This window comes from Pelodiscus sinensis, chromosome 1 (assembly GCF_052426305.1).
Source record: "Pelodiscus sinensis isolate ZL-2025 chromosome 1, ASM5242630v1, whole genome shotgun sequence".
Lineage (NCBI taxonomy): Eukaryota > Metazoa > Chordata > Testudines > Trionychidae > Pelodiscus > Pelodiscus sinensis.
In genome coordinates this window covers 325,413,307-325,435,627 of record NC_143052.1, presented here as the reverse complement: position 1 = coordinate 325,435,627, position 22,321 = coordinate 325,413,307, and the positions used below count along the sequence as shown (strand labels likewise).

Below are 22,321 nucleotides of genomic sequence, written 5' to 3'. Positions count from 1 at the left end.
CGTTGATGTTTCTTTCTCTGTTTGTTCCATGTTTCTTGATGATAAAAACCAAAGCCTCATGGCAGAAGAGAGACAAAATGGCATCCAGACACAATCAGAGAGGTTTCCTCCTGTGTATTACTATGAGTTAGAAATCAAATAGGCAGCATGGATTAGAAGCCCAAAAAGGATATAAAAAAACTTTATAGTGATTGGTCAAAGTCTGTATGTCAGGACAGACCAGGAGAAGGAGCACAGGTCCTATACAATCCCAAACCAAGCCACAGAACATTGTCCATCATTTCCTATGCCAGAAACTATCCCAGCAATTCCACCAGGTAGCTGTTTGTATCAGGAATCTGAATTCTAATAATTTGTCTCCTAAATAGGTACATGAGGCTGAAAGACATTTACATGGCACAACCAAACATATTTGGGGAGTTGCTGGGGCTATTTTTTTTAATTAAGATTTTCTCAGTTGTATTGAGAGAAACACTTCAATTTACTAAGAAAAATGTGTGTTGATTAAAATCAATATAAACATAATATCATAATGTATTAAAAAAGGAAAATGGCACATTGAAAATAATATGGAAAGTCTTTAATTTAGCCGAGTGAATGTTAAAACACAGTAGAGGGAGGGGGCAAATTAAAAAAAAAAGAGAGAAATAGTGAAGTAATTTAGAAGTCTTCTGTTCAAAATGTTAAGCTGCAGTTTTCCATTAAAGATTCATTGATTATACCCTCTATCAAGTACCCTGTAAATAATACAGTGCAGAAATTGTTATTTGCTTCTGGCCTTATAACCTCATCTAAGGCCTGATCCTTCAAGCTGTTGAGATTTCTCCCCATGTAATGCTATAAATTTGAACTGGAAAGTATTTTCCACTAACTCCATAGGGTGCATCAAAATGTCCATAAGGTGAAATTCACCTGTCAGAAAAGAATGTGGTAACATCATTAATAGGGCTAGCCTCTCTCTGGAGATGTGGCTCAAGCATCCTCTCTTTCTGATGCTTGCAATAACCTGAATTAGGAGAATTATCTCCTGGAATGGGTTGGATCCTAGGATCTTCTTGGGTGGCCTGGTGCCTTCACCAAAGATGAGTCTTCACTGTACCATGCACATGAGTGCTGCCCCTTGAGAAGAACAATACACCTAACTGGCAAGGAGTGTAAAGACCCGTACATAAAGCACAATAAAGTACACAGACACAAACACTAAAAATAACAAATTAAATGCAAGGGAATTTATTAGGAAGAGAAAAAGAGGATTAGTGGCAGGAAAGGGTTAACTAATATGCCAACTCTCTGCCTCCTGTCCCAACACGCACAGATTGCTCCCAAGTCCCAGCTCCCATTCTGGCTCCTGCTCAGGCAAATGGTACAGTGAGGCTGAGTCCTGAAACAAAGCTTTGGAACTCTGTGACGCTGGCCACTTTAAATAAAAATTTGCTCTTTGCTCAGGTGGAACAGGGTTTTCTCCTGACTCTGACCAGCTTTCCTGTTCCCCGGTGTATCATCTTCTTGGGCTGGCTCGTGTTGGACCCTCTGTCTTCTGGTCACTGCAGTGCTAGAAGTGCCTGATCCATACCACTAGATCTCGCAGCACTTCTAGAAATTCCACTGGGGGAAGGGACTCTCTGAACTGAGCTGTCTCTCACTCAGCTTCCAAGCTCAAAAACTGGAATGAAAGCTCTCTCTCTGAGTCAGGCCACCCCCTTGCTGGGGCCTGTACAGCCAAACTTGTCATTGGTTCAGTGCACTTCTTCTCTAGTTCCACTTAGGCAGGACACTGCTTACTAGTTTGAGAAAAGGAGTTTTGGGTTCCTTTGATCCTCACCCCTGGCTCAACACAAGCTGGGATATAGCTTCAGAGAGCTCTGTGAGCTACTATAGTTGTAGTCCTTTTGGCAGAAACCCCTAACAGCTTAATCTGGTGGTGATCCAGGTACTGGAAAACTCCAAGTGGCACTTAGATAGATGGACATTGTCATTGATAAGACCTGTGAGGAAAGAGTGAGAACTCAATTTACAATCCTAGAGGTTGTTCTTCAGATAACCATCTCTTGGCACTGCAGTGCTTGATAATTTCAGCCCAGTCCAAAACCCACTTCATGGGGATATGATTTAGGTGGGGCTTCATTTCCAGATATACTTGGACACCACACTAATGACTACATGGATAGATTCCAATCTTTCATTGAAGTTGAAATTATGTAAATCAAGGTAACAGGTGAACCCATTGTAGTTTTAGATGAGGGGTTGGATGTCCATTTTGGTCATGCTAAGTATCTCAGTATCTAGGTTCCCTCTAATCTTTTCCATCCATGTATGGATTTTTTTCCCATCCATGTATGAAATAAATGTTTATGTGCACCGAAGCATGAGTGAATATGCACCAGCAGTAGAAACAAAAAAACTAGCTGTGGGTGCTCTGCTAATCATCTGGGAACTATCTGAATCTCTTCTGAATGGCTGTTCAAGTGCACAGCTTATAGGGAACACTGCTTAGGACCTTTTAATACAAAACTATCCTTTTCTGGTGATTCCAAATCAATCAGTCTTAGAAGAGAGCAGTCAGTTGGTGCAGGTTATGGGCTATTTTCTTTGCTAAAGGCTATGGCATGAAGATTATACTGAGAGTCTGTTTTGTCTTTCTCCCTGTTTATTGTAACTATGATGCTGTTTGGCAAGATTGTAAAGACAAGTTATATTTTCTAATGCACAAATCGTTTCTCCATGGGCCCCAACTTAAATGAAAGTCTACTTGTTATGGTCAGCTGCAGACATCAGAGTTACCATTTCCTTAGCTCCAAAATCTGAAGTCTTTCTGATTTAGAGGGTTTTGATAAGAGGGGGGCAGACTCTAGTAGCTGAAGTGATTGTGCATTTACAATCTTAATATCACTCTTGATCATTTACTTTCCATGGAAAGTTATGTCTCACATATTTATTTATTCATCACAATTTTTAATTTCTCTTGGCAGCTCTTAAATCTGGAATTACACAATTTGAAATTTTAAAATTTTCAGCACAATTTTCTCCTACATTAAATCTTCCAGTTATGCATTTCTGAGATAGTTCTTACAAAAGTGAAAGCCACTGTGCCAGGCTATGTGATGATGACCCACCAAACATACTTTATTGCTCCTAGCTTTTTCCTCTAAGAACCTCAGACTGTCAAATTCCTGTGAGCTTGCATTATGTCCCCAAAAGGTTAGTAATTAAGGCTCTGGGAGATCCAGGAGGGAAGGAAATCCTAGAGTCAAAGACCTCGCCTACTGCTCATTTTTTGTTTATACAAAGGGAGTTCTAGCATGAGAGCTTCTGCTGATCTCACAGCTGTGATAACCCACATAGAATACCAGATCTTCTCATTGCACTTCAGGCCTATCAACCTGCTTTTGTGTCTGACTTGCTCTCATTTCATATTGTTCCCTTCTTTTCTCCTGTTACAGACTCCAATTTTTGTACCATCTTCTTTTCTCAGAAACACCTCCACACCTTCCGCCATGCTGCTCACTCCTCAAAGTCATCCCAGAATTTATTTATCAAGCTCATTCATATAATTCTTAAACTCTACTCATACTTCTCAGTCTATCTATACCTAATGTAAAACCAACAAAAACCTTTTGATGTCTGTACGTATCAACTGTGTGTGACCACATATTCATAACCTGGATCTTTCTCCACCCTATTCCTCCACCCTATTCCTATGAGAGTATTATGTTTGTCCTCCAAATGCATTGTTTAAGCCCCAGTCCTGCAACTGGATCTACTGGCATGGATCTCTGACTTCATGCAGAGCCCATTTTCAAGTCCGTGGCATTTGAATGTCAGCTTTTGAAGGCAGGGACCAGTATTTTTCTGTGAAGTGCTTGAGATACCTGAGACAATATACAATTAAGTATAACATGCAAGTTTGCTGCTATTGATGTCTGTGTCCATTTCCTATAAGCATAGTTCATTAAGTTATCATTAGAAGTAAACATGTTAATACTCTCTAAGAGGGAAGCTATCCTCTGTTGCAATTAGAAAACCCCACCTTTTCTCTTTTTTTTTAAAACTGCAACAAACAGAAACAACTGAATAGTGTTTTCCCTAAGGAGAGGATTCTGACAGAGAACAGAGGTAATGACAAATGATTTTTAGTTCACCGTGGCACAGGCCCACCAATGGGGGATGGGCAAAGGGGCAATTGCCCTGGGACCTGGTGATTCAAAGAGGCCTGGGATTCTGTCCACTGACACTGCCATAATAGCAGCGATGGTGCCTAGAGCTCTGGGCCCTTTAAATTGCTGTTGGAGCGCCTCACACTCCAGGCAGCTCTAAGGGCTGGGGGGCAGGAGCCTCATTCTGAGCAATACTGAGGTCTGTCTGCTTTCAGCCCACTCCTTCCACACTTGGCTCCACCTCTTCAAGGTGCATAGAGTCACCCCCACCACTACCTTGGCCAGGGGCCCATAGAGGTTGTCAGCTCTGCTTCCATGGATCTTTAACACATTCATTGAATGAGAAATTCTTCCTTTACTTCAGCATATTCACACACTGTAGGTTGATTTATTGACATTTGTATGGGATTTAACACGCCCTACTCTGAAACACACATTTAAACTCGATCAATTCTGAAGTTAAAAATGTTACAGGGGGAAAAAAGAGCATCAAACTGGAGGTGAGAAGATACTAAAAAGTCACGTAGAATGATGCTGTTTTAGTTCATTTGTCACACATTGTTGTCTTCATTCAACAGAAAATGTATTTCCCTGCAGCATAGTTTGATCCTGGGTATTTCAGCACTTAACCACACACCTCTCCCATCTGAGTTAAAGAAGCAGTCGTAGGAGTTCATGATTTATGGGCACCGCTAGCTAGGGACACAACATATACTATACATGTGTCAAACCAGTTCCACTATTCTTCCACTCCTACTTGCTATGTATTATTGATTGAAATATTACAGCTAAAACCACAATTATCCAAAGAAAAAAATTGTGGAGACTGGGAGAAGTTATTATTGGGTTCATAGAGAAATGAATTAAAAATGCAACTTTTGTCTGGCAAACAACAAAAAATAAATGAAATAAAAGCCCCCCTCATGCACAGCATGACTGTAAACTATAGCATTAAATTTTCAAAACCCAGATGGTGTGAAAAATACTCCTTCACAGCCTAAAATACATATGGTCTATTAAAACAAAGAACTGTCCTTTAAAACACAGGACATGCATTCATAAATCTGAGAGAACATAAGCTCTTGGATGCAACCTATCACCTGAAATAAGCTTCTCTCAGAATGTCTGTGTCCTCTCTGATTTGCATCACCTGCCTAACCAGAGAAGTAGTTAGAACATTTCGGTTCAACTGAGTTAGTAATACCAGCCCTACATCTGGTACAAAACTATAGAAAGCATAAGGTTGATGATAAAAGCTTTTCCAAACGCTATTTTAAATGAGAGTAGATTATGTATTTTTTATATTGTTTTCCTTCTCTCCCTTTGGACTGTAATGGAGCAAAGTATGAAGTATATGGAACTCATGCTTAAAAAAACAAAAAAATGAGACAGATTGACAGAGAGAGAGAGAGAGAGATATGTGTGACTAAAACAAAGTGCACAAGGCACAGAAGTCTGATAAAATGCATCCTCTGGCAGGAAGGAATGAAAATCTATCAACCTACATGCAGTTCCATGACTGTACAGTGAAACCTATTTTTTAAATAAATTAATGGAGATTGCCTATCTCCTAGAACTGGAAAGGACCTTGAGAGGTCATTGAGTCCAGTCCCCTATCTACACAGCAGGACCAAGTACCATCCCTGATGAATTTTTGCCCCAAATGACTGCCTCAAGGATTGAGCTCACAACCCTGGGTTTAGCAGGCCAATGCTCAAACCACTGAGCTATCTCTCCCCCAATGTAAACCACAATGTGCCTATTTAAAAGAGAAAAAAATAAAATATACTTTATTATGACTGGAAATAGCATATATAAACATCACTCTAATTGCATATATCATGACTGTTTTAAAAATGGCTTTAAATGTGTGTGGTTTCTATTGCAAGGGAGAGTGGGTGAGGTTCTGCAGCCTGCAATGTGCAGGAGATCAAACTAAATGATCATGATAGCCCCTTCTGACATTAAAGTCTATGATTCTATGAGAACACAAACCAGTGAACTATGACTCTGATGCACACAATTAACAAAGTTCAAAGGCTGACACTTTTTATTCCAGAACTATGAATACAGATGGTCCATTATCACTTGCAATCCTTATAATTCCCGCCCAGGAAAAAGATAGATAATAGAACAGAAGGTGAATAACTTTAGTCAACTTATTCAAGGTACACATATGTAAAAATGGTAAAACTATAATGCAACCAAAACCTTGCTTGTAGACTTGAACCTAGGATCTCTGAAACCTACTGCATAACCCTCTACTATATGAGCTAAAAGCCCATGTCTTCTTAGCCAAGGCTATTGCAAATTCATCACTCAATGGCTGTGTCTAGACTGGGCCACTTATTCCGGAAAATCAGCCGCTTTTCCAGAATAAGCTGCGAGCTGTCTACACTGGCCCTTGAATTTCCGGAAAAGCAACGATGCTCTACTGTACAAAATCAGCCGCTATTCCGGAAAAACTATTCTGTTCCTGCTCGGGCATAAGTCCTTATTCCGGAACACTGTTCCATAAAAGGGCCAGTGTAGACATCCCAGTAGTCTTTTCTGGAAAAAAGCCCCGATCGCGAAAATGGCGATTGGGGCTCTTTTCCGGAAAAGCGCGTCTACATTGGCCACAGACGCTTTTCCGGAAAAAGGGTTTTTCCGCAACAGCAGCCTGCCAATGTAGACACTCCTTTTCTGGAAAAACTGAAAACGTAATAGTATTCCGTTTTAAGCAGTTCCGGAAATTCATGCCAGTGTAGACACAGCCCCTGTGTAATCTAGATGCCGTTTGTGTTGGACAGCACCCCACTCCCAGCAGACATGGGTTATAAAAGTATGGCTGCTTTTATTTAAGCTTGAAAACAGAACTACCCTATGGAGTTGGAGTGAAGTCCTCAAGCTCAACATTATTTCAACATTATGTCAAAGTACCTACTTGCTATGTAGATGTAGACTATGTTACTTCGGAATAATGTCAGTTATTCTGAAATAATGCTGCTGTGTGGACACAGCATAAGTGATTATCAGTCTGCTTGCAAATCACTGAATGGAAAGCAAAACAACCAGAAGTGATGTAAAAAGTGACAAGTAAAAGCCTCAAAGGTTCAAAAGTTGAGATCCACTTGGATGCTTAATCCCAGCTCCATCTCTGCCTCCCACTCTTCTCCCTAAACACGTGTTCTCTCTCTGGATTTCTCCTTTCCCTTTAAATAGTTCAAAATAAGCTTCTCTCATGTTCCCTAGTCTCTCTGTATATTGCTCTTAAGCTCTCAGAATTTGGGGAATTTATTCACATTTCCAAGTGGTCAGAATAATGTACTGATTATCTGGATACTGTTTGTTTGCCAAAGAGAAGATTCTCAAAACGGAGGCAATAGCAACAGATTTTTTTGGTTCACCATGCTGTCTTTAACACGTGTACTAAATGACAAATTCTCCATTTATTTCAACTTTGGCTTATTGACGTTGCATGCCACAACCAGGAATGTTTGGGATCTTCCTCAGAGGCACACACACAATTTACTGTGGGATACAAGAAATACCCAGAATGCACTGGATTAGAATGCAGCAGCAGTCTGAGGATCCAGCAAGCACAGTACATGACTAGTAGGACTAAGGTGAACTTTCAAAACAATGGAACTTATGTGAAGGATGTATAGTGGAGAAAAGACGGAGCAGGAGGGAGGGAAGATGATGTGACAGAAAGTCCTGGGATAAGGAATGAATAATGGGAATGTAAGAATCTGCAGTAGAATGATGGGTGAACCAACAAAGTCTCCTGGGAGAGAATCAAGAAGGGTTTGCAGCTGTAAACTAGAGTGAGCAGTAGAAAGCAGAGGACCTAGTGCATGGCTTAATTTACAGGAAGATCCACATCATGGAGATCGATCTTCCAAGGCTCGATTTAGAGGTCTAGTAAGAAGTCACTAAACTGAACTCTGATGTCATCCTCATCAAGCCTGGTACTCTATGGGGTCCTGAGGAGTAAGGGAAGTTGACAGGAGAGTTTCTTCTGTTGACCTCCTGCAGTGGGGGATGTGGATGTCAACTCCTGCTATGCAATGCTCATAGTTGTGTATCTTAAAATGAATTTATTATTCCATAGTGTAAACCTGGCCCAAGAGAGGGTTGGACATTTTATCGAATTTTTCCCAAACTAAAAAGGACTTTTTAAAAAATTAACAAGTTTTCTCACTGGGAAAAATACCATGGTTGGTTAGTGGTAACAGAACACAGAGATGTCTGCAACACGCTACTGAATGATACTAGTTATTTAACATTTCCTTGCTCTTGATGGTTCCTGCAGAATAAAAACTTAGGACTTTCAAAGTTCCTACCTGCTTCACTGGTTCTGATCACTCGAGATGGTGCACTTGGATCCCCAGTCCCAATTTTGTTGGTTGCTACGACTCTGAATTCATATTCCACCCATGGGTTCAGTTCTACTGCCACAGCAGATTCCATATCACCACTTATATTCTCTGGAACTGTAGAGAACAAAGAAATTGTGTAAATCATTAACTTACCTGAAACTCATGTGTGATGTGCTAGTTGCATGTGGAACTGAATTTTACAATCACTTGAGGAAATAAGCATCAAATGGCTTAATACCTCATCAGTTTTAGTAAATGGGTATGTCTACACTCCAGCGTTATTTTGAAATATCTAATTTTGAATTAGTTATTTTGAAATAGCTTATTTCAAAATAACGCATCTACCCACAAAATGCATTTCGAAATAGCTTTTTGCTATTTCAAAATAGCGTGTCCATGCTATGGCTGCTATCTGAGGCCTGTGCTTAAAGGGACCCTCCCCTCCTCCCCCCAGACAGCTGGTTCTCAGGTTTCCCTGCTTGCTTGCCTACCTCAATGAGGGACAGCAAAGCATTTGTGTCTTTGCGTGCTCTGGTTGCTCTCACTTGGGACATCTCAGCACTCTACAACATGGAGCCAGAGCTGCCCCTGGACACTCTGGTGCTTCTCTTGGACACGTTGCTGCGAGCCTGGCTGCACTTTCTGCAGGCTGCCATCTGGGAGGTCCATCGGGGTGCTGTCAGTATCCAGGAGGCCCTGTGGGAGAGCTTCCACCCTGAGGAGCCCTCAGAGCCTCCCTGGTCTGCTACACTAGGGGCTTGTGCCTCATTCCTCTCTCATGTCCTTCCACTTATCCCTTCTTAACCTGCCTTCCTGATGTAAAACAAAATACATGTATTTTCATTAGCACAAACTCTCTTTATTTAACAAAACTGGGGGGGGAGGGGGTGAAACTCTGGTGAGACTGGGGAAAGGAGGAGGGAGAGGGGAAGAGAGAGGATGGGAGAGGGAGAGGGAAACCTGGGAGGAGAGAGCTGGAAGGGGGAAGCAAAAGGAAGAAGGGTAAAGGGAAGCTCAGGGCTCAGAATTGGAGGTCTCATCGGACCAACTTGATTTTCATGAGAACCTATTCCTGGGTTCACATGTGGCCTTTGGTGGCCAGGCTGGCATCTATCCTGCGATAGATGGCTGTGTTCCTCCATCTAGCGTGCAGAGCATGAACTTTGGGGGCATCTTCCCCAAACTCAAATAAGGTCCATGATCTCCACCCTGGACCAGGAAGGTGCTCGCCTTCTCCAGGTCCTGGCAGGCTCCTGGGAGCTAGCAGAGTGCTCTTAGAAAGCGGTGGAGGGCTGGCTGCCAGTGGCTTGTGGGCTCATATTTTGGGGCCACTGGGTTAGGGGCAGTGACTGCTGGCTCTGGGCTGGCAGCCTTGGAGCTGGCACAGGCACTGTGGTCAGAGTCTACCCCTTTAAGGGTTCCGGGGAGCGGGGAGGGAGAGAAGTGTTCTTGGTTGAGGCCAGACTGGGAAGGCTAGACGCCCCCTATTTCAAAATAATTTCTACACAGCACTTACTTCAAAATAGCAATTTCAAAATTGGTGTTATTCCTCGTGGAATGAGGTTTACCAATTTCGAAATAAGCCCTACACTATTTCAATTTAATTTTGAAATAATGGAATGGCTGTGTAGATGCTAGGATAGTTATTTCGAAATAACGGCTGTTATTTCGAAATAACTTTGTTGTGTAGACATACCCTATCAGGTTATTTGTGCTTCTTAGAGATGGATGATTAAATATCTGGAGACCGAAATTTTTTCTTTAGCCACAGCTACAGCAGAGTCCATCACATTTGCAGGCATGTTGTTCAGTGGCACTGCAATTTTTAAATTTGGATCTTATACATTTTTTAACTTGTTTTATAATTTTTTTCTCTCTATACAGGGTGTCCCTGCTATAAGTCGCTGTATTATAAATCCATTCCGCACTAAAGTCATTAACGCTTGTAGGAACTGATGCATTATAAATCCTTCCATTCCAGACTCTTAAGTTGTGCAAAAAAAATTTGTGCAAATGGAAGTCAGCCGTGGGAATAAAATTCCACGCTTTAAGTTGTTTTGCTATAAGTCCAAGGTTTTTGGAACGTATCTTGGACTTATGAAGATGGCATCTCTCTCTCTCTCTCTCTCTCTATATATATATATATATATTTACATGCACACATTTTTTCCCTTCAGAACAACAAAATGACATCATCATCTCTGCTGGTGGGTAGGTGGGGTTTATGCAAAAATGAGAGAGATTTCTCCCAGTGATGTGATGCTGGGGAGAAGGTGGTGGTGAGGAAAGTCCCTGGCTCAGTTCAGGATGACCCATTACAGTGAGCACTGGCTGGAGTGTGAGGTGCCTTGCTTTTGGGGGAGCCGAGGGAGCTCAGAGTGCTGCAGAGAATAGGGGAAACCCACCAGGCTGCAGCCCGTGCTATCAGTGGGTGCAGCATGGAAAAGACCTGGGTGCAGCGCTGTGGCAGCATCACAAAGGGCTCTTTGTGCACCACCCACTTCCGTCACAGGCAAAGCCAAAGTGGAGGGAGCCCCGTGAGCCGCATGATCTAGTGGCGGGGTGTAGTGAGCTCCTCACTCACTCTGCTGGCAGCTTCTTTGCTCCTGCCCCTCCATCCAGCCCCCTCACTGACCAGCTCCAGCTCAGCACCCACACTCCTCCTGCAGCAGGGAGCCTGCAGTGGCACTCCAGCCTCGCCCCCCCCCCATGCTGAGATCTCAGCCCTGAGTCCCCTCACTCACTGCCCTGCTGAGCAGCGGGAAAAGCCTCTTTGAAGCACATCCCTGCATTGATATTTCCTCAGCCTGGGGAGGGGGAATGGAAGCAGCAGCACACAGCGATCCTTGGGGCTTTCTCCCCAGCCCTGCAGGAAGCTGGCACTGGTGCTTTGACCTCACGGAGGTGGAAGGATGAGATTGGAGCACCAGCACAAGCTTTCTGCGGGGGGAGGGAGAAAGGCCAGAGGCTCCCTTCGTGTTGCCACTTCCCTTCCTCCTCCCCCAGCTGGGGAACAGCAGAACAGGGACCCCTACGCCCCCATACCCTCTGCCAAGATCCGCCACCCAAGCCCCTCATTCATTCCCTCCACTGAGACCCTGCACTCCCAGCCTACTCACTCACCACTCTGCTGAGACCCCACACTCCCAGCCCTCTCAGTCACCACCTTGGCAAGACCCCATACCTCCAGCCCCCTCATACACCCCCTCTGCCAAGACTCTGCACCCCCAGCCCCCTCAAACACTGCCTTGCTGAGACCCCATACCCCTAAACCCTCACTCACCACCCTGGCGAGACCCTGCATCCCCAGCCCCCTCACACACTCCCTCCACTGAGACCTGCACCCCAGTCTACTCACTCATACCTCCTCAAGCCGAGGCCTTACGCCCCCAGCCCCCTCACTCACCACCCTGCTGAGACCTTGCACCCCCAGCCCTCTCACATGCCCTACCACCAAATCCTGCTTCCCCAGTCCCCTCACTAGCCCCTTCCACTGAGACTCTGCACCCCCAGCCCACTCCTGAACCCTCCCTCCTAGCCAGACACCTACCTCCAACCTGCTTCTTCTCCCTCCCCTGCTCTTGCACACTCCCCCCTGGCTAGACACCTAACCCCAGCCTACTCCTGCCCCCTTCCTCCTGGCCAGACACCCTTCCATCCTGCTCTTGCACCCTACCCCCTGGCCAGAGACCTACCCGAAGGGAGTGGGGGTTGGCAAGCATAGCTCTCATTCTCTCTGGCCATGAAAGCCATTGGAGAGAGGTTGGCTGGTAAGCATAGTGAGCAGGGGGTGCAGCTCTCTAATATAATTTTTAAAATCTTTTTCATCGTCATCCTCTGCAACTGGTGTGGGTGGTTCCTATTCTCTTGAACCATGAATTTTGAACTCAGTTTACTCTTATTATATTTAAAATCTTTTTCTTACCTGTTTTTACAGTCTGCCAGCCAAGTGAAAATGGACTACGTGCTTGTAAATTGTATAAGGAGATGGGGCTATGGTTGTCTGCCCCAGGACTCCAGGAGAGTGTTGCCGTCGTTTCTGTAATTTCCTCAACTATCACTATTCCTGGGGGACCAGGAGGACCTAGAAATAAGGGGGAAGAATAAAATGGTCTGATTGTCATGCCAATTCAGCAGCATCGATATAGGACACACATGTTTCCATAAGGACCTGATACAGTTCACTATTCATGAAAAAGGTAGTTAATATTCATTTCACTAGGGTGGATGATTTCCATGATTTCAGATGACAAACAGGATGATTATTTCCATTTTTAATGCTTCACGTGGAAAAAGAAATTAACATATCAAAGCTGTGGAATTAGAAATAGAAATTGGAATTTAAAAAAATCAATTATTTTATTCTGCAGATTTTTAAAACCTAAGATGAATAAAAATAAAATAGCAACCTTTAAGACACATCTAAGGTTAACCTATAAACTGCCAAATGTTCTTTTCCCTCCCTTCTGTCATTTAAGCATAGTCTTCCTTGCTCTGTTTCATTGGAAAGTCCTGATCTTGCAATTTGAGCTATGTGAACAAACCCTTATGCCCATTGGGAATCCCATTTAAGTAACTACACAGCCCCTATTGCTGAAGGAAGTCTTAGATTGTAAACTCTTCAAGGTAGCAATGTTGCCTTAAAAGCCCACACGTTTAATATGCTGAAAGTGATAATTAATAATATGAACTTAATAAATATAAAGTAAATGTTGTATTTTGATGAGGCAAACCCCACAGTTTGTTGATATGACAAATGAACAATGTTCAAAAGAAAACTAAGATCAATATGTATCTTGAGAACTGCTAAATTTTGATAATTACCAAACCAAGAATTCAATATATACCGGTATATATATATATACTGTCTCACACATTCAGTCATTCACGAAATAAGGTTAGAACACCATCTAAATGCACTTCCTTCACCTTCTAACAGCTTGTTTGAATATTATTTATTTTTCATTTAAGCTAATATTCCAAAGGGCATTGTTTGTTACCAAACCAGGAAATAAAATCCAAAACAACAACATTGCTTTTCATCTCCTGTGAAGTCTCTATTCAGCTGCAGACAATCAGAATGAATTATTTTTATTTTCATATTTCATTTGCTTAATTAAGACTGCTAACAGAGATGAGTCAGAACCAAAAACATAGCTATGAAGACCCCATCTTGCTACAGAACTCAGTGTTATTGGACTCTGAACATTGTAACTACCATACCGAGTCTGTATCCTTTCTCCAGCAGTGGTGAAAAGCAGATCCCTCAAAGTAAGGGTTATGAACCGCACAGTAAGGTTGGGTTTAGTGTGCAGGGTCTGGGTGGTGCTGGTAGTCTGCGACACACAGATCAGTCTAGATGAGCTGGTTGTTCCTTTTGGCTCTATGACTCTGCTCTATGACCTCATGAGTAGGCAAATTTGGAATAATCTGAACGCAACATTATTTTATCCAGGTTCTTCAGAGTTAGGGTATGTCTACACTACCCCACTAGTTCAAACTAGCGGGGTAATGTAGGCATACCGCACTTGCAAATGAAGCCCGGGATTTGAATTTCCCGGGCTTCATTTGCATTAACTGGGCGCCGCCATTTTAAAATCCCTGCTCGTTCGAACCCCGTGCCGCGCGGCTACATGCGGCATGAACTAGGTAGTTTGGACTAGGCTTCCCAGTCCGAACTCCATGAGGAGTAATGGTAGTTCGGACTAGGAAGCCTAGTCCGAACTACCTAGTTCATGCCGCGTGTAGCCGCGCGGCACGGGGTTCGAACGAGCAGGGATTTTAAAATGGCGATGCCCAGTTTCTGCAAATGAAGCCCAGGAAATTCAAATCCCGGGCTTCATTTGCAAGTGCGGTATGCCAACATTACCCTCCTAGTTCGAACTAGGAGGGTAGTGTAGACATACCCTTAGAGATTGTATTAAACCATGAAGTACAAAGTTTAAGATTCTTTCAGAAAATTTTCTCAGAATTGATTATGACAAATCTGAATATTCTTGCTATCCATATAAATATCTTTTTGAATCTTAAATTTTTGTTTTTAAGAACTTCCTATGGCAATAAGTTCCACAGTTTAATTACATCTTGTGCACAAGCAAAGGCATTTCCTTTTATTAGTTTTGAATTTCTCACCCTTTTAATTTCATTTAATGTAAAATGAAGTAATTTATGTTATATCCAATTTTGTTTAAGATTTTCTAACAGTATGTATGTAATTGTAAGCATATATTGAGTTATATTGGTCTCTCAGATGGCAATAATGAACCCATGAACTGATGCTAATAATTTTGATAAAAAATAACGGGAACGTCAGGGAATACCTGCTACCAAATTGATTTGGGGATTAAACTGATAAACTAAGTTGTTTTGAATTTCAGGGCAAATAGTAATAAACTGCAGTCTTCTTTTCCCTCTGAAATATATCTCTTTGAAATAAGTTATCATTACAAAATATTTGTGATAATGAAATACATGGAAATTGTACCATTTAGATGAAACATTAGACAGCAAACTATGATAATCCTTTAATATCACTTATTAAATTATCTGGGCATTTGACATTGTAAGGTATATAATTTTGCCTCAAGTTCTAATGTATAAAAATGTATAGATATTGTTTAGTATCTTATTGAAAAAGAATAAAACATGTTAACTGGACATTTAAGTATATTTGGAGCCAAAACAATAGGTGATCGGAGTCCTTCCGTATCACACGGAGAAATGCCAAGGTGCACCCAGAACAAGGACACAAGTGAATGTTAAGCCTGAGGACTTTGCAAGCATGGTGTTTTGCAAACAAAAACCAGGTAATATCACTTGACAGTACAGTCCCTCTAATATTCCCTTCAGCAAAGTTATATTTGTATGAAATACAAAATATTTACAGTCAAGATTTTTCCATAGCTCAGTCCCACCACTACACTATGAAACTGTAATTATATCAATTAAACATATGGATAGACTAAGGCATAGACCAGTAACTCCACATTTCAGATTCTCTCCCTGCCCATATACTTGGTGTCAAGCCCAACTTTTGGACTCAGTGCTTCACAGAGCATTCTCCCTTTGAACATTTTGCAGCTCAAAAAATCACTCTCTCTCTAACCATAAATAGAGCCAGACTAAGTCAATCGTGGGGTCATGGGCACATCATAAGACAAAGACTCATGTGTTCCATCCTTATTTCGAATGGCAGTCATGTGGGTAGCGGTGAGAGGAGGGAGGGAGAGGAGGGCTCTCCTTTTTCCTTCTTAGGGAAACAAAGTAGCAACAAGACCATCTCCAGCACTTGCATAAGGGTGTGTCTAGACTACATGGCTCCATCAACAGAGCCATATAGATGAGGTTGCTAGACATAGGGAAATGAAGCGGCGATTTAAATAATCGCTACTTCATTTACATCATAATGGCTGCCGCGCTGTGCCGATCAGCTGTTTGGTGGCACAGCGTGGTAGTCTGGATGCTCCATGGTCAACAAGGGAAGCCCTTGTCGACCGCACCATTATGCCTCATGGAATGAGGTTTACTGGGGCGGTCGACAAGAGCTTCCTTTGTCAACCGTGGAGCATCTAGACTACTGCGCTGTGCCGCCAAACAGCTGAGCTGCACAGCGAGGCAGCCATTTTGATGTAAATGAAGCGGCGATTATTTAAATCATCGCTTCATTTCCCTATGTCTAGAAACCTCATCTACATGGCTCCGTCGATCGAGCCACGTAGTCTAGAAATACCCTAAGTGAACAAGACCCATTGCCCCATTGCACACTTTTTCCACCACACATGTAGCCCCCTGCTGAGTTGCTGTAGATCTTGGATTTAACATCCATTGAGATGAATGGGGTGAGTCATGAGGTTACCAGGTATTTGGTTTTAAACTGGAACACTTGGTTGAAAAGGGATTGTGGTGGCTCTGGTCAATATGGCTCATTGGGTAATTAAAAGTCTCGTCTGCAGTGCAACAGGACTAAGGCAGGCTCCTGACTACCATGGATCTGTGCATGTCCCTGTATCCCCTAAGCAGACAAAGAATCAGGGAAGCACTACATGCTGCTCTACTCCCAGCACTGGCATCACAGCCCCCATTGACTGAGAGCCACAGCCAATGGGAGCTGTGGAAGTGGTGCCTGTGGGCACAGGCAGTGTGCAAAGCCCCTTGACACCTCAGGAACTAGACAGTCCAGTTGCTTTTGGGCGTCATGCAGAGCTAGAATAGATGTCACATGTTAAATTCTCAATACTGTCTGTAGAAGGGCTGCTAAAAGCATTACCATTATGAAAGGAGATTAATAAGGGACAAAAGCCTTAGTGATGACAAGTGAATGACAGCTAGCCAAGACCTGAGTGCTATGCAGATGTTACTCATTTTGTGGAAATGCATTCAATTTTATGCTTAGTGTCAGACAGATGTTTAAGCTAAGGATGTTTTTTACACAACGGTTCTATTATTAGTCATGATTTCAAAAACTGTTTTTTTTTTATATAAAACTAGTCAATGAAGGGGAAAAAGAGCATCTGTTCCTGTGTTCCTCTCTAAACTCTGCTCAAAAAGTGACTGGAAATAAATGCAATATGGTTCCATCATTTTAGGGAAGCCTGCTTGATGTGGAACTTTCTATTTATGCAGTTACGGATTTGATAGAAAGTCAACATAAAGCACATTGGTAGTTATCTTGTGGGAAAGCAACTCTTCAGTTTAATTAAGGAAAATCCTTTTATGTTAGGGCAAAAGAGATTGAATTTTGGAAAAGTTGTTATATATTTTGTTTTGTTGTTAACTCTAGGAATTATCTGTTCATCATCTATGTCTACACTGCATACTTATTTCAGAATAAGCTATTCTGGAAGAAATAATCCAAAATAGTTTATTTCAAAATAGCGCATCTACACCACAGGGAAACCTTGAAATTAGTCAAAGGCAGGCTCTCCTAATGAGGATGTGCTACCTCATTGTAGAGCCCCAGAAAGCCCTAGGGAGTAATTATTGTGAAAGGCCCTGTAGAGGAGCTATTTCAAAATAGCAATAGTGGAGTGTCCACATTAGAGCTATTTTGAAATAACTATTTTGGAATAGACATCATTCCTCATGTAATGAGGTTTACAAAAATCAGAATAAGCTGTCCGTTATTTTGAATTTGTTTCAAAATAACAGAATTGCTGTGTAAACACTTGGGCTGTGTCTACATTGGCACCCTTTTCCGGAAAAGGGATGCTAATGAGACACTTCGAAATTGCAAATTCCGCGGCGGATTTAAATATCCCCTGAGGTATTTGCATGAACATGGTTGCCGCTTTTTTCCGGCTCGGGGTTTTGCCGGAGAAAAGCGCCAGTCTAGACAGGATCTTGCAGAAAATAAGCCCTTTTCCGGAAGATCCCTTATTCCTACTAGAATAGGGATAGATTGAAAGTAGGAATAAGGGATCTTCCGGAAAAGGGCTTATTTTCCGCAAGGTCCCGTCGAGACTGGTGCTTTTCTCCGGCAAAACCCCGAGCCAGAAAAAAGTGGCAGCCATGTTCATGCAAATACCTCAGGGGATATTTAAATCCCCCGCGGAATTTGCAATTCCGAAGTGTCTCATTAGCATCCCTTTTCCAGAAAAGGGTGCCAATATAGACACAGCCTTGCATTGTTATTTCGGAATAATGTCCATCATTCCAAAATAACGCTGCTGTATAGATGCACCCTAGTGAGGAACTCTAAATAATTCCTACTGCTGTCTGATGTTAACATGGGATTTCTTGATGTGCCATTACCAATTACAGTGTATTGATAATTCTGAGAAGCATTGCCCTTCTCATCAACTCTCTAAGCAAAACCTGCTTTTCTGCTGTGGTGAAAGGAACCAACAAATTAACTTCTCATAGTGTGTATTTTACAGAAGGCTGATTTGCATCATTCTTATCTCCTTATCAAGGCTACTCATGACTTGCACCGCCATTTAATTATATTGTTCTTATTGTTTAAAAAAAAAGCACTAAAATAGAACTCTACATTTATTATGTCATTGTCATTAAGACCTTACAGCCTATGCTGGACAAAACAAACAGAAACAAGACACAGGACAATGGCTCAGTAAAGGAAAAGCAGGTTAAAAACAGTTGGCTATATTCCTAGGAAGAAGCAGGCTTTCAGAAGGGTTTCAAAGGAACAGATCTTTAGTCAGTAAAAAGGAAGGACAATAAACTAAGAAGAGTAAGAGGTGGCAGTATGAAAGAAGGTAAAGTCAAAAGAAGGAGTGGGAGAGATGAAGGTAACAATAGGTAAAGTACAATGGGAGCACCAACAGGACCAAGAAGATGGAGGATAATGAGAATAGAGATGTAGGTGAGGTCAGATTCCACAGAGCAAGGGTGGGGAATCTTTTTCTGGGTCAAGTGCTACTGACCCACAGAAAAATCAGTCAGGAGACTGGGGGCTGTGGGAAGGCTGGGGGAGACCTGGAGGAAGTGGGGAGGAAGGTTCTAGAGTGCCAGCATGGGCTCTTCAATTCTGGGGGAGGCCCTAAGCCTTGGGGGCCAGATTCAGGCAACCCAGGGGCCACATCCTGGGCCTTGGTTACCCACCCCTGCCATAGAGTTTTGAAAGTGAGGATAAGGAGCTTGACAGGAGACAGGTAGTTAATTATGGGATTCCAAAAGAATGGTGATATTCTTCAAAGAATCCTGGCAGAAAGAGGAGTGTAGCTGTTATATTTTGTTTAGATTAAGGGGAGAAGCAAAATGAGGTGAAGCAAAGATTATAGTAAATCCGTCTGTACAATGATCAAATCTTGTTGCACAGTGGGGAACTTGGGATTTGGGCACTTTCAAACCTTCCAATCCCCCTGATGGGCCTGCAGTTGAAGCCTGGGAGGTAAAAAGAGTTGCTAGTAATTTTACATTTGCTTCTGTCTCATCAGCAGCAAATCTTCCCAAATTTCTCTTCCCACACAGTACTATTTCAAGATCCAGAGATGTTGAACTACTATGGACATTTCTAAGATGTATAAGAGCTCTAGCTCTCTTTAACACACAAAAGGCTTGCCACTACTCTTTCAGACCTTCCCTAAAACAAAAGCTCCATCTATATTTAAAACAAACCCATTGTAATAAAGCAATCTTTTGGATATTTTTCCTGTTTTAGTCAAAGGGAGACTTTTTGTGCTACTGAGTTCTGTGGGTGTTGGATTGGGTTACTACTGATGCAATTCACTTGACTGCTGAGGATCAGAAAAAAAAATAACTTTTAGATTAAATCTTTAGAGCAGGCATTAATCAGTGCATATGGCTTGCTCTGATCCTTTTGCAAAGGTGAACTTCACCATGTATTTTTTACTACTGTACATTTTTTGCCTCTACTGTAAAGTGGCACCTTAGACAGATTATAAAGATGTTTGTTTAGCTGATAACCGACACCGACCTTCCCTCCTTTACTGCATATGCGAGAGGCTTGTATTTTTAGAGCTAAATATCCCAATTTTTTGTCCTGATTCTACAAGTGTGTGCCATTTACTGAAGACACACACTAGTCGCTCTGTGTTTAAATCAGAGACTCCTTATAAAGCACATTTTAACTCATCTTGTAATTACCATGTCATTTGAAAGAGTCAAACCCTCTAAAATCAAGGAACAAATGATTAAGGACATAATAAATTTTAATGTGTCTACAGAATGCTCTAGTCTTCTGAAACATTCTGCTGGGGGCATGGCCAATGGGCAACATTTTTTAAAATAAAATAACTGTTTCTAGATTTTCCATAACTTCTGGGGAAGAAATCCTTTGTGCTAGATGTTGGGTTGTCTTGGCCCACTTTTTCTGGAATACAAATTGGAGTCAGATGAATCCAAGAGAGTTGCAAAGACAGGTGGACAAGCTTTGTGGTCTCATAGGGTACGTCTAAACTACATGGTTCCGTTGACGGAGCCATGTAGATTTGTTTGTTTGGCAAAGGGAAATGAAGCCGTGATTTAAATAATCGCGGCTTCATTTAAATTTACATGGCTGCTGCGCTGAGCCGACAAACAGCTGATCAGCTGTTCAGCTGGTCAGCTGTTTGTCAGCTCAGCGCACTAGTCTGGACGCTCCCCTGTCGACATGAAAGCCCTTTATAGACCTCCCCGGTAAACCTCATCCTACAAGGCATAACGGGGAGGTCGATAAAGGGCTTTCAGGTCGGCATCCAGACTAGCGCACTGAGCCAACAAATAGCTAATCAACTGTTTGTCGGCTCAGCACGGCAGCCATTTAAATTTAAATGAAGCCGCGATTATTTAAATCATGGCTTCATTTCCCTTTGCCGATCAGCCTAATCTACATGGCTCCATCGATGGAGCCATGTAGTTTAAACACAGCCAGAGATGCATGGTATGCTCTTACCCGGCAAGATCAAGTGCCTCTGGTTTGGGTTTACAGGTTTCTTGATGGCCCTTACAATAGTTTGAATGTGAACTTGCTAAACTCAAATTTCTGTTACATTCACTAGCTGTGGCTGTGGCTAATGGTCTTAAACCCAAACACTTGTCTATAAGCTTTATTGGCATCATTACAAGTCAGAGCTGCAATCTAATCAAGTTAATTAACAGCTCTTACATGATGTACTCTCCAGGTCAGCCAGGTTCAGAAAAAACACATACAACATTATTTCTCCATGATGAATGTGGATTTCTTGCTTAGATTGGTACTTTCATCAATTTGTAAGATGAATTGCTTTAGCCTCATTTTATTTTTAGACCACAAATATGTATGTCTACAACCACTTTTTGTAGTCACACAGACTTTCATCCTTTTATTCTACAGGACTTCTATATACTCATTTTAAAGCTCTTTTAGCTTCCATGTAGCCTTTTATCATTTTATTTAGTGTAGACATACAAGCTGCATTGACCAGCTTTCTGTTTATGACCATACAGAACACATTATTCATTGTGCTGAAAGCTGACTTTTTATTTGAGTAGATACAAACATTTTTCTTCTTACAAACTATGGTTCCTGTCATGACTATATTACTAATAAGTGTTTGGTTAAAAGTATTTTTAATGGATACATATATGCTAGTAAGTTTTCCATTCAAGTAATTCAAGGAGACTCTGGTCACAGATTTTTCTTTTCTGGGAAAGTCATGTGGTCCGTTCACCTCTGTAACAAGAACAACAAAAATTATGAACACTCTGTATTATTCAAAGAGATAACAAAAATTCAGCAGCTGATCAAGAAATAGTCCACAAAAACTCTTACTATCAGAAGCTGCCTTGAGTTGAAAGCATCAATATACCACTAGAGATAACAAGACCAAATTAATGCTTTAAACTCTCAGAAACCATAGGGCTGTTCACAACACCTTAGAGTGTTAGTAACCCATTCATGAACATGACGCTTTTCTTTGAAGTTGCTCCTCAATTAAAAAAAAATCCGTAAGAATTGAAGATGTTACTCACGTTCTACAGTAACTATGGTTCTTCAAGATGTGTATTTCTATGTGAGCTCCACTGTATCCACATCCTTGAGCTTGCCTTGAGGCTATCAAGCACTGCAAAGGTAAGCTGACCTCAGTTCCTTCTCTACCACAGACCCTACAAAGCACAGGTGAGAAGGGATGGTCATGGAGCACCCATAAGGAAATATCTCAAAGAACCAGTTACTGCACAAAGGAAAATAACCCTTTCTTCTTCAAATATTGTTCCTATGGGTGCTCTATTTTAGACAACTCTACAGCAGTATCCCTCAGAGGGTGCAGCTTTGGAGTCAAGACTATTACTTATTGAAATACCGTGGATCCAAACATAACATCTGATGCTGAGTCATAACTGATAACATAATGCTCTGCAAAA

The 22,321-nt window shown here is 41.9% G+C and overlaps 1 protein-coding gene across 1 annotated transcript in view; it reads right to left on the bottom strand.

Annotated features, from left to right (window-relative positions):
* CNTN5 (contactin 5) overlaps nucleotides 1-22,321 on the bottom strand; it is a 1,036,023-nt gene that overhangs the window by 62,398 nt on the left and 951,304 nt on the right. Inside the window, exons 17-18 of the mRNA XM_089775740.1 lie at nucleotides 12,444-12,602; nucleotides 8,483-8,632 (exon numbers count right to left, since the gene is read on the bottom strand). Of these exons, the coding sequence (XP_089631866.1) occupies nucleotides 8,483-8,632; nucleotides 12,444-12,602 (309 nt within the window). The remainder of the gene's footprint in view (nucleotides 1-8,482; nucleotides 8,633-12,443; nucleotides 12,603-22,321) is intronic.